This window comes from Squalius cephalus (genome assembly GCF_949319135.1).
Source record: "Squalius cephalus genome assembly, chromosome: 16".
Taxonomy (NCBI): Eukaryota; Metazoa; Chordata; class Actinopteri; order Cypriniformes; family Leuciscidae; genus Squalius; species Squalius cephalus.
In genome coordinates this window covers 302,501-315,944 of record NC_137137.1, presented here as the reverse complement: position 1 = coordinate 315,944, position 13,444 = coordinate 302,501, and the positions used below count along the sequence as shown (strand labels likewise).

Genomic DNA, 13,444 nt, shown 5'->3' with positions numbered 1-13,444 from the left:
CCAATGAAATCGCTCCGTTTTGTTTCCGGCTCTCTTAAAAATAAATCTTCTTTATCGGCGTCGATGGTTCCATGAAGAAGCTTTAACATCCATGGAATCTTTCAGCGCACAAAAGCTTCTTTATAGTGGAAAAAGATTATTTAGATTATATAAATATTCTTTTAAGAACGGAATGATTCGTCTATGACATCAGTGTAAAGAAAAAACCCTTTAATAACCTTTATTGTTTGAGTGTGTGTGCGCGTGTTTCTAATATCCACGTGATTTACGCCACTGCCGTGAAGCATTTCTAAAAGAGATGCAATGTTTGTTCAGATGTATGTCATGTGACCAGTAATCAACATCAGGGAACCGTGGACATGTGATGATGATAATGAATGTAATATCTGAGTTTGAGCGCTCGATGACGTGTGGATTTCATGGGCTCTTTAATGAACTGATTATTTGGCATCAAACGTCTCGCTGCGAAATTAAACATTGGCATTAATCTTTCTCTCTGTCAGATACCAAACAATATCCAGCGTTCGTGGGTCACAAACCGGGCCGGAACAACACGCAGCGCCACCGACTGGACATCCAGCTGATCGTCATCATGAACCGAACGCTCTACGTCGCTGCCAGGTGAGCCGCTATTCCAGGATCTGGCCGGTTATTGGCGGACTCTGCTAGACTGGAGATTGACCAGATGGTTGGCATGGTAACCGGCAGCCCATTCCAGCGAGCAGCAGACGGACATAAACAAACACATGTTCAGACGCTACGACCTCTTCATGCTAATCAGCGTTTGTTTATAAAGTTTTACATTCGTGTTATCACAACAGGACCTTCTAGGTTACAGTTCTTACAGTTAATGGTGTTAGTTTGTGAACATGCAGTTCATGCGTCTACAGTCTGTTTCTGATCAGAATTACAACAAATAATCATAATATATCTTTACTGATTTAATAATCCTTTAGCTGTTTTTTGTAAATGATCTCAAATCTGATTTCTCATGATGAACATGCTTGTTTGATTTGGCCAGAGATTAAAGACCTGGCTTGCAGTGAGACACCTGATCACTTTCTTATTGATTGGTTGCTGTAGACTCCGCCCACTCATCCTCCACCAATGAGAACGCTGTCTCTCTCATTGATTGATTGCTGTAGACTCCGCCCACTCGTCCTCCGCTAATGAGAACGCTGTCTCTCTCATTGATTGGTTGCTGTAGACTCCACCCACTCGTCCTCCACCAATGAGAATGCTGTCTCTCTCATTGATTGGTTGGTTTAGACTCCGCCCACTCGTCCTCCACCAATGAGAATGCTGTCTCTCTCATTGATTGGTTGGTTTAGACTCCGCCCACTCGTCCTCCACCAATGAGAATGCTGTCTCTCTCATTGATTGGTTGGTTTAGACTCCGCCCACTCGTCCTCCACCAATGAGAACGCTGTCTCTCTCATTGATTGGTTGCTGTAGACTCCACCCACTCGTCCTCCACCAATGAGAATGCTGTCTCTCTCATTGATTGGTTGGTTTAGACTCCGCCCACTCATCCTCCACCAATGAGAATGCTGTCTCTCTCATTGATTGGTTGGTTTAGACTCCGCCCACTCGTCCTCCACCAATGAGAATGCTGTCTCTCTCATTGATTGGTTGGTTTAGACTCCGCCCACTCGTCCTCCACCAATGAGAACGCTGGTTTGAAAGCCGTCAGATGGTCGTATCGCACCTCTTCTCTTTATAATCTCTCGTTTTCCGTTGGTTTGGTAATATAATGTAATATTATGTATGATATTGTTATATTGTGTATATAATGATAATATAATGTTTCCTTTTTAATCTCTTCTTGTTGTTTTGGGCCTTTATTAGTTTGGGCCTGTAGTGCCTCTGAGAAACAGTTCTTTGAGTTTTTTCTCAGTTCAGGTCACGACAAAATACAATCATTGAAATAAAGTTTAAAGAAATAAAGTTGCAGGAGTAACAAAGTTGTGATTAGGGGCTGTGAATATAAAAGCAGAAAACGCTGATCTCATTGTTATCTTGTGTAAAGCTGCGTAATCCACATTGATCTGCTGTATATTATGTATTTAGTTCATGATTTCAATCTTAGATACTGTGTTCAGTTCGAGCAGATTCAGACCCCAGTGCTCTGTATGACACACGCGCACACACACGCACACACACACACTCACTTACTCTCTCACACACACACACACACACCGTGTTCAGCTCGAGCAGATTCAGACCCCAGTGCTGTGTGTGTGTGTTTTGTTCTGGGCGTGATGTGACGATCACACACACACACACACAGCTGAGCATTAAGCTGGTGTTAGTGTCTCAGTATGTGCATGCGGGACATTGTCCACATTCCTCAGTCGTCGGCCCCGGCACCACAGAAACCCAAACCCCCACATGAGCCCCTGAGGGTCCCGTCATGGGAACCGAGACCCTGGAGCCGCTACTGACCCCAGAACAGCTGAGAAACAGCAGAAAGTTCTGGAGAAGCCGCGTGCGTGTCGGCTCGGGACTCGCGTGATGAAGGGGCGGAGCTACAGCACAGGGGGAGGCGTGCTTGTGTGGATTGACAGGTGTGAGACGCATACTAATGAGCTCCATTCTCTGCGAACAGAGCGAGAGAGAGTTTGACAAAAGGCCACCAGATGGACGTTCACCCGCATTCCTGCACACAAAGAGCCTCTGTTGAGACACAAACACCCATCAGACCTGCTCTGAGAACAGGCCCGGCGTGCAGTTTCTGCAGATATGCTCATTTAAATCTGATAGATCACTTATTTGCTTTGCTTTGGATAAACAGACCAGAACTCGAGATAGAGGCTCTGTAGAATGAGAATGTGCTGCTATAAGCTGATGTTTGAGCAGTAATGTGAGGATGATTCACGTCTGCATGTTAGCGTTTTCAAACGTTCTCCGCTAGTGTTTTCATGTCCACACTGAAACATTAGAACACAATTAAATCACCTTATCATTCTCATGATGCAGAACCAGCCCGAGTTTCTCAGCCGTTTCAGCCTCTGTTGCTCCTCAAAGACGACACGACAGATTATTGTTTCTTATTGTTATAAGTTTCTTCGCGTGTCGGTCAAAAATGACTGGATATAATTTTTTTATTTCAATGGAATTAATGTACTATATTTTAGTTCGGTAATGTTTTTTATTTAATATTTTGTTTTTTTAGGGGATTTTATGGTACTAAATTATATTTACGCTGTATTTATAATCCATTTATTCACTTTTTGAGCATAGACCTGAAAATTAATTTTCCAACTTAAACTGAATATTGAACGCTTTAGAGCGACAGACTGAAGTTTGATCTCTTCAAAGACGACACAAGTGAAAAAAGTTTTAAAAAGTGAAATTAAAAAAGTAACTATTGTTATGAAAAATGTGCAAAAATACTTTTTTCAATTTTTATATGAAATATATATTTTCAAAAACATGTTTTACTCTAAAACTGTGAGAAAATCAAAGCCATAAATCTAAACAAGTTGTGCTCCAAATTTAATCTTGATATCTCAGTAAATGAGCGTTCAGTGAGATGTTGTTCGGCTGCAGTACCAAACGCTTCCACTAGAGGAAACTCGTCCCATTCATTTCCAATGCGTTCAATCTTGACCGCGAGGAGCACAAGTGTGAGGACAGGACAATTTAACCGGTTCGAATCATGACCATGATTTTGTGTGTGTTCACACAGCATCTTCTGATGGAAAAAAAAAACAAAACAAAACGAATGTAAAATTTGTCAGTCAAGAATGACAGAAGAGCACCAGAGGGGCTTGTGCTTCCGACCGAACAGTCTCGTATAGAGATGTTGATGAGCTGCAGTTTGACTCTGAGTCTGAACTCATTGTGTGTGTAAATGTGGACACACACGTGTCCGTCGCGGTCCACGTGATCATGTGTGTGTGAGGAGCTCATACATCTCTCAGATCTGACCGTCTCTCGTCTCGCTCTTACTGTGTGAACGGAGGCCGTAAATCTGTGGGAATGAGACACTCGAGTCCTTAAAGTTAATGATGCAGGATACACATCCATTAGTGCTGTTTAACACGCTGAGAGTCACGTGATCAAAGCTCTCACACGCGTGTTGAAGTGCATGCGGTCCAGGTTCAGATCTATTATAGCTGCTATTATATCATTTATTTATGATGAACCAAGCAATATTACAGCTGAACTCAACTGCTATAAACACACTGCATTTCCTTGTATTTAAAGTCCCCTGTGGTGAAAATCCAGCCTTTAATATTGTTTAATATTGTGGTGTTTTTAATATGCTTTAAGTCAAACCATGTGTAAGTTCATAAGTCGACAGCATTGCTGAGTATTTCCTCCTTAAAACTGCAGTGAACCAAAGACAGTCTCAAAAACACGCTTTGAAATCGCTGGTGTTTCTGACGTCACAAACTACCTTGTAACCAATCAGATCAACGTGTGATCGCCAACCAGTGGATCTCTGAGCTGAGTGAGTGAGTGGAGGCGGGGCTCATTTGCATATTCATAGAGCCGCGCATACTAAATGAGGCAAGGGTGTCGAGTTACATTCAAGATATTTTAAGGCATGAAGATTTTTTTTCAAAGATGAGTTTTAAGGGATAAAATTATTGACTAAAAGATATAAATAACACACATAATAATAACCATTATTATTATAATAAAACTTCACTGTAATAATTACTGCACTGTGTTTAGACCCAATTATATGATTTTGAATTATGAACCAGAGCGAGAACATGCATTACAAACGTCTTTCAGATATTCTATAGCTTATAGAATCAGGCGTGTTTAAACCCGTAGCACTGCTCTTTATCTCTGCGTTTGTGAAGTGTGTGTGTGTGTGTGTGTGTGTGTGTGTCGTCCTTTAGAGAAACACCTGCGATACGCAGCTCACTGTCACTAAAGGCTGATGTTTAAATAAATGTGTTACGCGAATCTCATTAAATGCTAAAAACTCTTTTGTTGTGTTGACAAATTACATATTTATTTATTTTTTTACATTTGGACGTTTTTATTTTTCAACCACCAACACACAAATACTCTTCGGTTTGGTTTTGTACCCACAATAATGAGCTCTTTTCTATTTTTTGACTTTGAAGATTGCATTCAAAATCCATTTGGCTCAGAAATCTCTTTAGTTTGAATGGTGTGAACATGAAGTTGAGTTTGAACATGATTGTTGAGTCCGACGCCGGTCACGCTCTGACTTCATCACTTCTCTCGGTCTCACATCTGCAGTAATTACTCGCTAGAATGGAATTTCACTAACGAGCGCGAGCGACACCGTACCTGTGTGATTAAAATTCATCAGCCGGCGTCAGAAACACAATCGCTGCGGTTGAGCTGTGTGTAATTCAGGAGGAGTGTGTGAGATCTGGAGCTTCATTAATCCAGACTCGTGTCCATCAAACGCTGCAGATCTGCTGCTGTGTGCACATTAATCTCTGGGCTTTTCATAACATTGGAAGAATTTCATTCATCTGGCATTCGCTGCGCCTCTGCTGACCCGCGTAACTGGATTCATTTCACAAATGGCTTTTCTATTAGATTGAGCGACTGGAAGCCAGCGGCTGCTGAGTCTCATTCAATTCAACTCAAGTCTGAACATAAGATCAGATTCTGAACATGAACGTGTGAGATGATGTGACAGATATGAGCTTCAACGTATCAAAATCAAAGAAACTGGAATTACCGGACGTTGCATTTATTTAATTACAATTCGGAGAGAAAATAATCAGCTAATGAAGTGTTCTTCCACCCTCATCCATAAATCAAGGCCGTCTAATAAAATGTTTCCTACCATCGCAAACACGTAACCAATCCCGTCGGTGTGGGCGGGGCTTTTCCTTTAAGAAGGGACAGGAAAAATCTGGAACATTTAGCAATATAGCGGGTGAATTATGTATATGATGTATATTATGTTATGATGAACTATATGCCTTTCTCCAGTGACGTTCTGAGTTGTTCGAAGCGTTTGTATGGATGCTGATTAGCAACACATCATTAGCTGATTGATAATGTAGTCAAGCAAGCCAAAGGCTAATCATATTAATTACTGTCCGATGTTGTAGAGAGCGATATTTAAAATGGATTACCGTTCGGATACAGCGACTGGTAGACGAGCCTGTATGATTCACTCTTCCGCTTCTTCTTCTGAATCAGTTTCTGGCGGAATTAAACCAATATTTCCACTTGTGTAGCGTTTAGTTCAGCGGACCGAGTGAATCAGATGATCCGAGCTGGTGAGAGTGAGTGGAGGCGGAGACCAATTAGCATATTCATGGTTCTACGTATACTAAATGAAGCAAGGGTGTCGAGTTACATTCAAGTTATTTTAAAGCATGAAAAAACATTTAAATATGTAATTCTGATTATTACGATTACGATTATTGACTGCAGGGGGACTTTAACTTTTGCACACTTTTGTCTTCATCAAGCCATAATTCAAAGTTTATGACTAATTTGATTTCTACTGTCTTAAGTTCAAAATGCAATTCTGTATCCTGTTTGTTGCCACCATTCAAACTCAAGAATTGAATTGTAATTCTAAAAATATTCCAAGTGTGAGAGATGTTTGTGTGGACGGTCGGATTACATAAACACTCAATATTTGCCCCTGGAATTGATTTCCTGAAGCATTTTTTTATATACCTTATTAAATGTAGCCTATCTGTGTTGTCTTTTATGTAAAATACCAGTTGCTTCAATCAATCAGAATACTGTAGTCTGTTGCCAATAACATTTGATCAGTAACAACCATCTTTACACTGCAAAGGAGGAAGAGAATCTGCATTTATTTTCACACTGTTTAATGCTTCTCACGATACCTGCATACTACAGATAGCCTACATAAAGTATATCAATTAAAAAACAGAAACTCATCTCAATGTAGGGCTGCAATATTATGCCAAGAACATTATTGTCGATTACTGCTCTTGATATTGTAACGATTATTCAAGGAATGCATGAAAAGCTCTGAGGTGTGTGTGTCTGATATTGTAGCTGAAATGAATGACGCTGTTGATGTGTCTTCACAGAGATCACATTTACACCGTGGACATCGAGACAGCCAACACCGAGGAGATCTTCTTCAGCAAGGTGAGTCCTGCTCGAGTTTCTCAGGATTGAGTTCTGCGTTCCTCTTAATTACCTGGCAGCAAACGAGCCCGAGCCGACGCCACTAAGAGCTTTATCCAATCAGGAGCCGCCGTCATGTGACCGAGAGACACGCGGGACGAGGAGTGTGTGACGGCGGATCGATGAGAGTTTAATCAGGCGCTGGTGTGTTACGGCTGCGTCGGGCCCGTTTGACCCTTGACCCTTGATCCCTGACCCTGTAATCTAGTGAAATGTGTGAGCGCATCTATTGATTTGATATTGATCTCCTGTCGACAGAAGCTGACGTGGAAGTCCAGACAGGCCGACGTGGACACTTGCAGAATGAAGGGAAAACACAAGGTACAGCCACACCGGAATATCATTTATAAACAATTTCCCAGACAGCAATAGTGTCGGCCCAGATCCGGCCCACATCCGGCACATGTGGATCCAACGCGCACCAGATCCGGGCCGGATCTGGGCCGACACTATGTTGCTGCCTGGGAAATTGTTTATAGATTATGTAACGAGTCAATCCCAGAGAACAGGAATGTTCTCTCAACGTTATGATCAAACGTTCTTCCAGGAACATTAATAGAACGTTATCTGGTCTTAAATAATGTTCTCAAAACATCAGCACAAAAACATTATTTATACATCGTTCTTGAAACATGTAACGTTTTTTAAACGTTACTACTACTTTTTTCCGAGAAAATTAAAAAGTAACATTCTCATAATACTTGCAAAATGATAAAAAAAGAGAAAACATTGTTTCATTAACATTTGCATAACCAAGAAAAACATTTATAAAGCATTTTAAACTGGCCGTTTTCCAGAAAACATTCAGAAATAGCGTTTTCATAACTTAATGGAAACATCAGCAAAAGGTTTTTTTGAACATATGTTTGTTTGCAAAGTGAGATGAAGTCATTGATGATGATGATGATGATGATGATGATGATGTCAGATGGATGTACTGTACGTGTTTCTCCTCTCGTTTCAGGACGAATGCCACAATTTCATCAAGGTTCTCCTGCAGCAGAACGACGACTCTCTATTCGTGTGCGGGACGAACGCCTTCAACCCGTCCTGTCGGACCTTCAAGGTGAGACTCGGGTGTTTCCGTGACCTCTGACCTCGGCCCGCGTTCACATGCTGCACGGTTGATGTGCGATATTTAACACGAACCGCTCTGAATGCTGGAGGGTTTCTGTAGAATCCAGATTAATATTTAGAATCAAACCAGAAAAACATTCCTCGGTTCATTTTCCCAGAGAGTGAAACACTGACTCGGGCCAGAAGAAGTTTTAAATAACAGAGAAAAGTATTCAAAATCATCTGAATTGTTTGTGCTGTAAAGATCATGTCATCAAGGTCATGTTAAAGAGGCTCTGAGCGGATAAAATGCTGTCAGAACAATTAAATGTTTATATTTCATTTAGTTTATATTCTTAAATATATATAAATTATGCACAAGTTTCACTTCATCACACGTTGATCTGATTGGTTACAAGGTAGTTTGTGACGTCAGAAACACCAGCGATTTCAAAGTGTGTTTTTGAGACTGTCTTTGGTTCACTGCAGTTTTAAGGAGGAAATACTCAGCAATGCTGTCGACTTATGAATTTACACATGCTTTGTCTTAAAGCAGATTAAAAACACCACATAGACACATAAACAACATTAAAAGCTGGATTTTCACCACAGGGGGACTTTAACTTTTGCACAGTCATAGTCAACACACGTTTCAAAGTTTGTAACCGTTTAGAAGGTCTCGACCCGTCAGGATGTTTCACTCTCATGGTTTCTCCTGTGAGAGCGACTACATTGTCTGATGAACGTGTTCACGTTGAGCTGCTGATTTTGCCTCCATGTTTTGAGCTCTTTCAGTGTTTTTCCCCGTGATCACATCATGTCTTCTGCAGATTTAGTCAGAGAGAAGCGTGTCGTGTGTCTGTGATCATCATCCAGCAGTCGCTGTAATATCTGGCACACACGAGATCCTGGAGCAGATTCCCCCCCTCAGACCCTCGGCCCCTGGAGGCCCTCGAGCTTCTCTTCGTCTCGGTCGTGTCCACCTCGAGCGCTTCTGCTGTCCAACTGAGGAGAGCGTCTGTTCCAGGGCCAGAGTCGTCCCACATTAATCATCGGCGGACAAATGTTCTCCTGAACGGATGCTTGGATCCGCGGCCTCCTCCCGAGAGCCCATCTGTGGCCCGCGCTCATCCCGAGCCGGTGTCCGTTACATCAGCTGTTACCGGGCGGATCCGCAGGCCTGACGACACACACACACACACGCGTCCCGTGACCCTCAGTGAATGAGGCCTGCAGCACATCCTGATCCGTGTGTGTTTGCGTGTATTTCTGGAGGAATGTTGATTGTGTTCCTAATGCGGGAGAATGTGAGCCTCCGATGACGGCTCGTTTCGACAAGATAGAAATAGCATTCGTTTTAACTGCTATTGCCTTACTTAAGGAAATGTTGTATTCCCAAAAATACTATTTAAAGTCAGTATGAATATTTTGGTGAATCCGGCGCTGGTCTTGGCAGGCCTCGTTCTTTTGTTGAAACCGAGAGAGGAAGAGCTTTTAAAAATAACCCAGCCGTGTGTGTGAAAGTCTCAGACTCGTCTGTAATTCCTGCAGGTGTCGACACTCCTGCTGTTTGACCTCTGACCTCTGACCTCTCCCTTCGTTCCTGCAGATGGACAGCCTGGACGCTCTGGGCGATGAGATCAGTGGAATGGCCCGATGCCCGTACGACGCCAAACACGCCAACGTCGCCCTGTTCGCCGGTAAGACCTTCATCATCAAGACCAGTGATCGGCTCACACTCGGGCTCACACTCAGCTAACACTCAGCTCACTCTCGGGCTCACACTCAGCTCACACTCAGGCTCACACTCAGCTCACACTCGGGTCACACTCGGGCTCACACTCGGGCTCACACTCAGCTCACACTCGGGCTCACACTCAGCTCACACTCAGCTCACACTCAGCTCACACTCGGGCTCACACTCAGCTCACACTCAGCTCACACTCAGCTCACACTCAGCTCACACTCGGGCTCACACTCAGCTCACACTCAGCTCACACTCAGCTCACACTCGGGTCACACTCGGGCTCACACTCGGGCTCACACTCGGGCTCACACTCAGCTCACACTCGGGCTCACACTCAGCTCACACTCAGCTCACACTCAGCTCACACTCAGCTCACACTCGGGCTCACACTCAGCTCACACTCAGCTCACACTCAGCTCACACTCAGGCTCACACTCAGCTCACACTCGGGTCACACTCGGGCTCACACTCGGGCTCACACTCGGGCTCACACTCAGCTCACACTCGGGTCACACTCGGGCTCACACTCGGGCTCACACTCGGGCTCACACTCAGCTCACACTCAGCTCACACTCAGCTCACACTCAGCTCACACTCGGGCTCACACTCAGCTCACACTCAGCTCACACTCAGCTCACACTCAGGCTCACACTCAGCTCACACTCAGCTCACACTCGGGTCACACTCGGGCTCACACTCGGGCTCACACTCGGGCTCACACTCAGCTCACACTCGGGCTCACACTCAGCTCACACTCAGCTCACACTCAGCTCACACTCAGCTCACACTCGGGCTCACACTCAGCTCACACTCAGCTCACACTCAGCTCACACTCGGGCTCACACTCGGGCTCACACTCAGCTCACACTCAGGCTCACACTCGGCTCACACTCGGCTCACACTCGGGTCACACTCGGGCTCACACTCGGGCTCACACTCAGCTCACACTCAGCTCACACTCGGGCTCACACTCAGCTCACACTCAGCTCACTCTCGGGCTCACACTCAGCTCACACTCGGGCTCACACTCAGCTCACACTCAGGCTCACACTCGGCTCACACTCGGGTCACACTCGGGCTCACACTCGGGCTCACACTCAGCTCACACTCGGGCTCACACTCAGCTCACACTCAGCTCACACTCAGCTCACACTCGGGCTCACACTCAGCTCACACTCAGCTCACACTCAGCTCACACTCGGCTCACACTCGGGTCACACTCGGGCTCACACTCGGGCTCACACTCGGGCTCACACTCAGCTCACACTCGGGCTCACACTCAGCTCACACTCAGCTCACACTCAGCTCACACTCAGCTCACACTCGGGCTCACACTCAGCTCACACTCAGCTCACACTCAGCTCACACTCAGGCTCACACTCAGCTCACACTCGGGTCACACTCGGGCTCACACTCGGGCTCACACTCGGGCTCACACTCAGCTCACACTCGGGTTCACACTCAGCTCACACTCAGCTCACACTCAGCTCACACTCGGGCTCACACTCAGCTCACACTCAGCTCACACTCAGCTCACACTCGGGCTCACACTCAGCTCACACTCGGGTCACACTCGGGCTCACACTCGGGCTCACACTCGGGCTCACACTCAGCTCACACTCGGGCTCACACTCAGCTCACACTCAGCTCACACTCAGCTCACACTCAGCTCACACTCGGGCTCACACTCAGCTCACACTCAGCTCACACTCAGCTCACACTCAGGCTCACACTCAGCTCACACTCGGGTCACACTCGGGCTCACACTCGGGCTCACACTCGGGCTCACACTCAGCTCACACTCGGGCTCACACTCAGCTCACACTCAGCTCACACTCAGCTCACACTCAGCTCACACTCAGCTCACACTCGGGCTCACACTCAGCTCACACTCAGCTCACACTCAGCTCACACTCGGGCTCACACTCGGGCTCACACTCAGCTCACACTCAGGCTCACACTCAGCTCACACTCGGCTCACACTCGGGTCACACTCGGGCTCACACTCGGGCTCACACTCAGCTCACACTCAGCTCACACTCGGGCTCACACTCAGCTCACACTCAGCTCACTCTCGGGCTCACACTCAGCTCACACTCGGGCTCACACTCAGCTCACACTCAGCTCACACTCAGCTCACACTCGGGCTCACACTCGGGCTCACACTCAGCTCACACTCAGGCTCACACTCAGCTCACACTCAGCTCACACTCGGGTCACACTCGGGCTCACACTCGGGCTCACACTCAGCTCACACTCAGCTCACACTCGGGCTCACACTCAGCTCACACTCAGCTCACACTCGGGCTCACACTCGGGCTCACACTCGGGCTCACACTCAGCTCACACTCAGCTCACACTCGGGTCACACTCGGGCTCACACTCAGCTCACACTCAGCTCACACTCAGCTCACACTCGGGCTCACACTCAGGCTCACACTCAGCTCACACTCGGGCTCACACTCAGCTCACACTCAGCTCACACTCGGGCTCACACTCAGCTCACACTCAGGCTCACACTCAGCTCACACTCAGCTAACACTCAGCTCACACTCGGGCTCACACTCGGGCTCACACTCAGCTCACACTCAGCTCACACTCGGGCTCACACTCAGCTCACACTCAGCTCACACTCAGCTCACACTCGGGCTCACACTCAGCTCACACTCAGCTCACACTCAGCTCACACTCGGGCTCACACTCAGCTCACACTTGGGCTCACACTCAGCTCACACTCAGGCTCACACTCGGCTCACACTCGGCTAAAACTCGGGCTCACACTCGGGCTCACACTCGGGCTCACACTCAGCTCACACTCGGGCTCACACTCGGGCTCACACTCGGGCTCACACTCGGCTCACACTCAGCTCACACTCGAGCTCACACTCGGGCTCACACTCGGGTTCACACTCAGCTCACACTCAGCTCACACTCGGGCTCACACTCGGGCTCACACTCGGGCTCACACTCGGGCTCACACTCGGGCTCACACTCAGCTCACACTCGGGCTCACACTCGGGCTCACTCTCGGGCTCACACTCGGGCTCACACTCAGCTCACACTCGGGCTCACACTCGGGCTCACTCTCGGGCTCACACTCGGGCTCACACGCAGCTCACACTCAGCTCACACCCGGGCTCACTCTCGGGCTCACACTCGGGCTCACACTCGGGCTCACTCTCGGGCTCACACTCGGGCTCACACTCAGCTCACACTCAGCTCACTCTCGGGCTCACACTCGGGTCACACTCGGGCTCACACTCGGGCTCACTCTCGGGCTCACACTCAGCTCACACTCAGCTCACACTCAGCTCACACTCGGGCTCACACTCGGGCTCACTCTCGGGCTCACACTCGGGCTCACACTCAGCTCACACTCAGCTCACACCCGGGCTCACTCTCGGGCTCACTCTCGGGCCACACTCGGGCTCACACTCGGGCTCACACTCAGCTCACTCTCGGGCTCACACTCAGCTCACTCTCGGGCTCACACTCAGCTCACTCTCGGGCTCA

General features: G+C 47.0%; 1 protein-coding gene across 4 annotated transcripts in view; it reads left to right on the top strand.

The window, feature by feature from the left end:
* The window catches only part of sema6a (sema domain, transmembrane domain (TM), and cytoplasmic domain, (semaphorin) 6A), an 89,919-nt gene that overhangs the window by 38,128 nt on the left and 38,347 nt on the right, over positions 1 to 13,444 (top strand). For all 4 annotated transcript variants that reach the window (XM_079896503.1, XM_079896505.1, XM_079896504.1 and 1 more), the window contains exons 3-7: positions 504 to 621; positions 7,029 to 7,089; positions 7,387 to 7,449; positions 8,093 to 8,194; positions 9,794 to 9,884. In XM_079896503.1, coding sequence (XP_079752629.1) covers positions 504 to 621; positions 7,029 to 7,089; positions 7,387 to 7,449; positions 8,093 to 8,194; positions 9,794 to 9,884 — 435 coding nt within the window. The remainder of the gene's footprint in view (positions 1 to 503; positions 622 to 7,028; positions 7,090 to 7,386; positions 7,450 to 8,092; positions 8,195 to 9,793; positions 9,885 to 13,444) is intronic.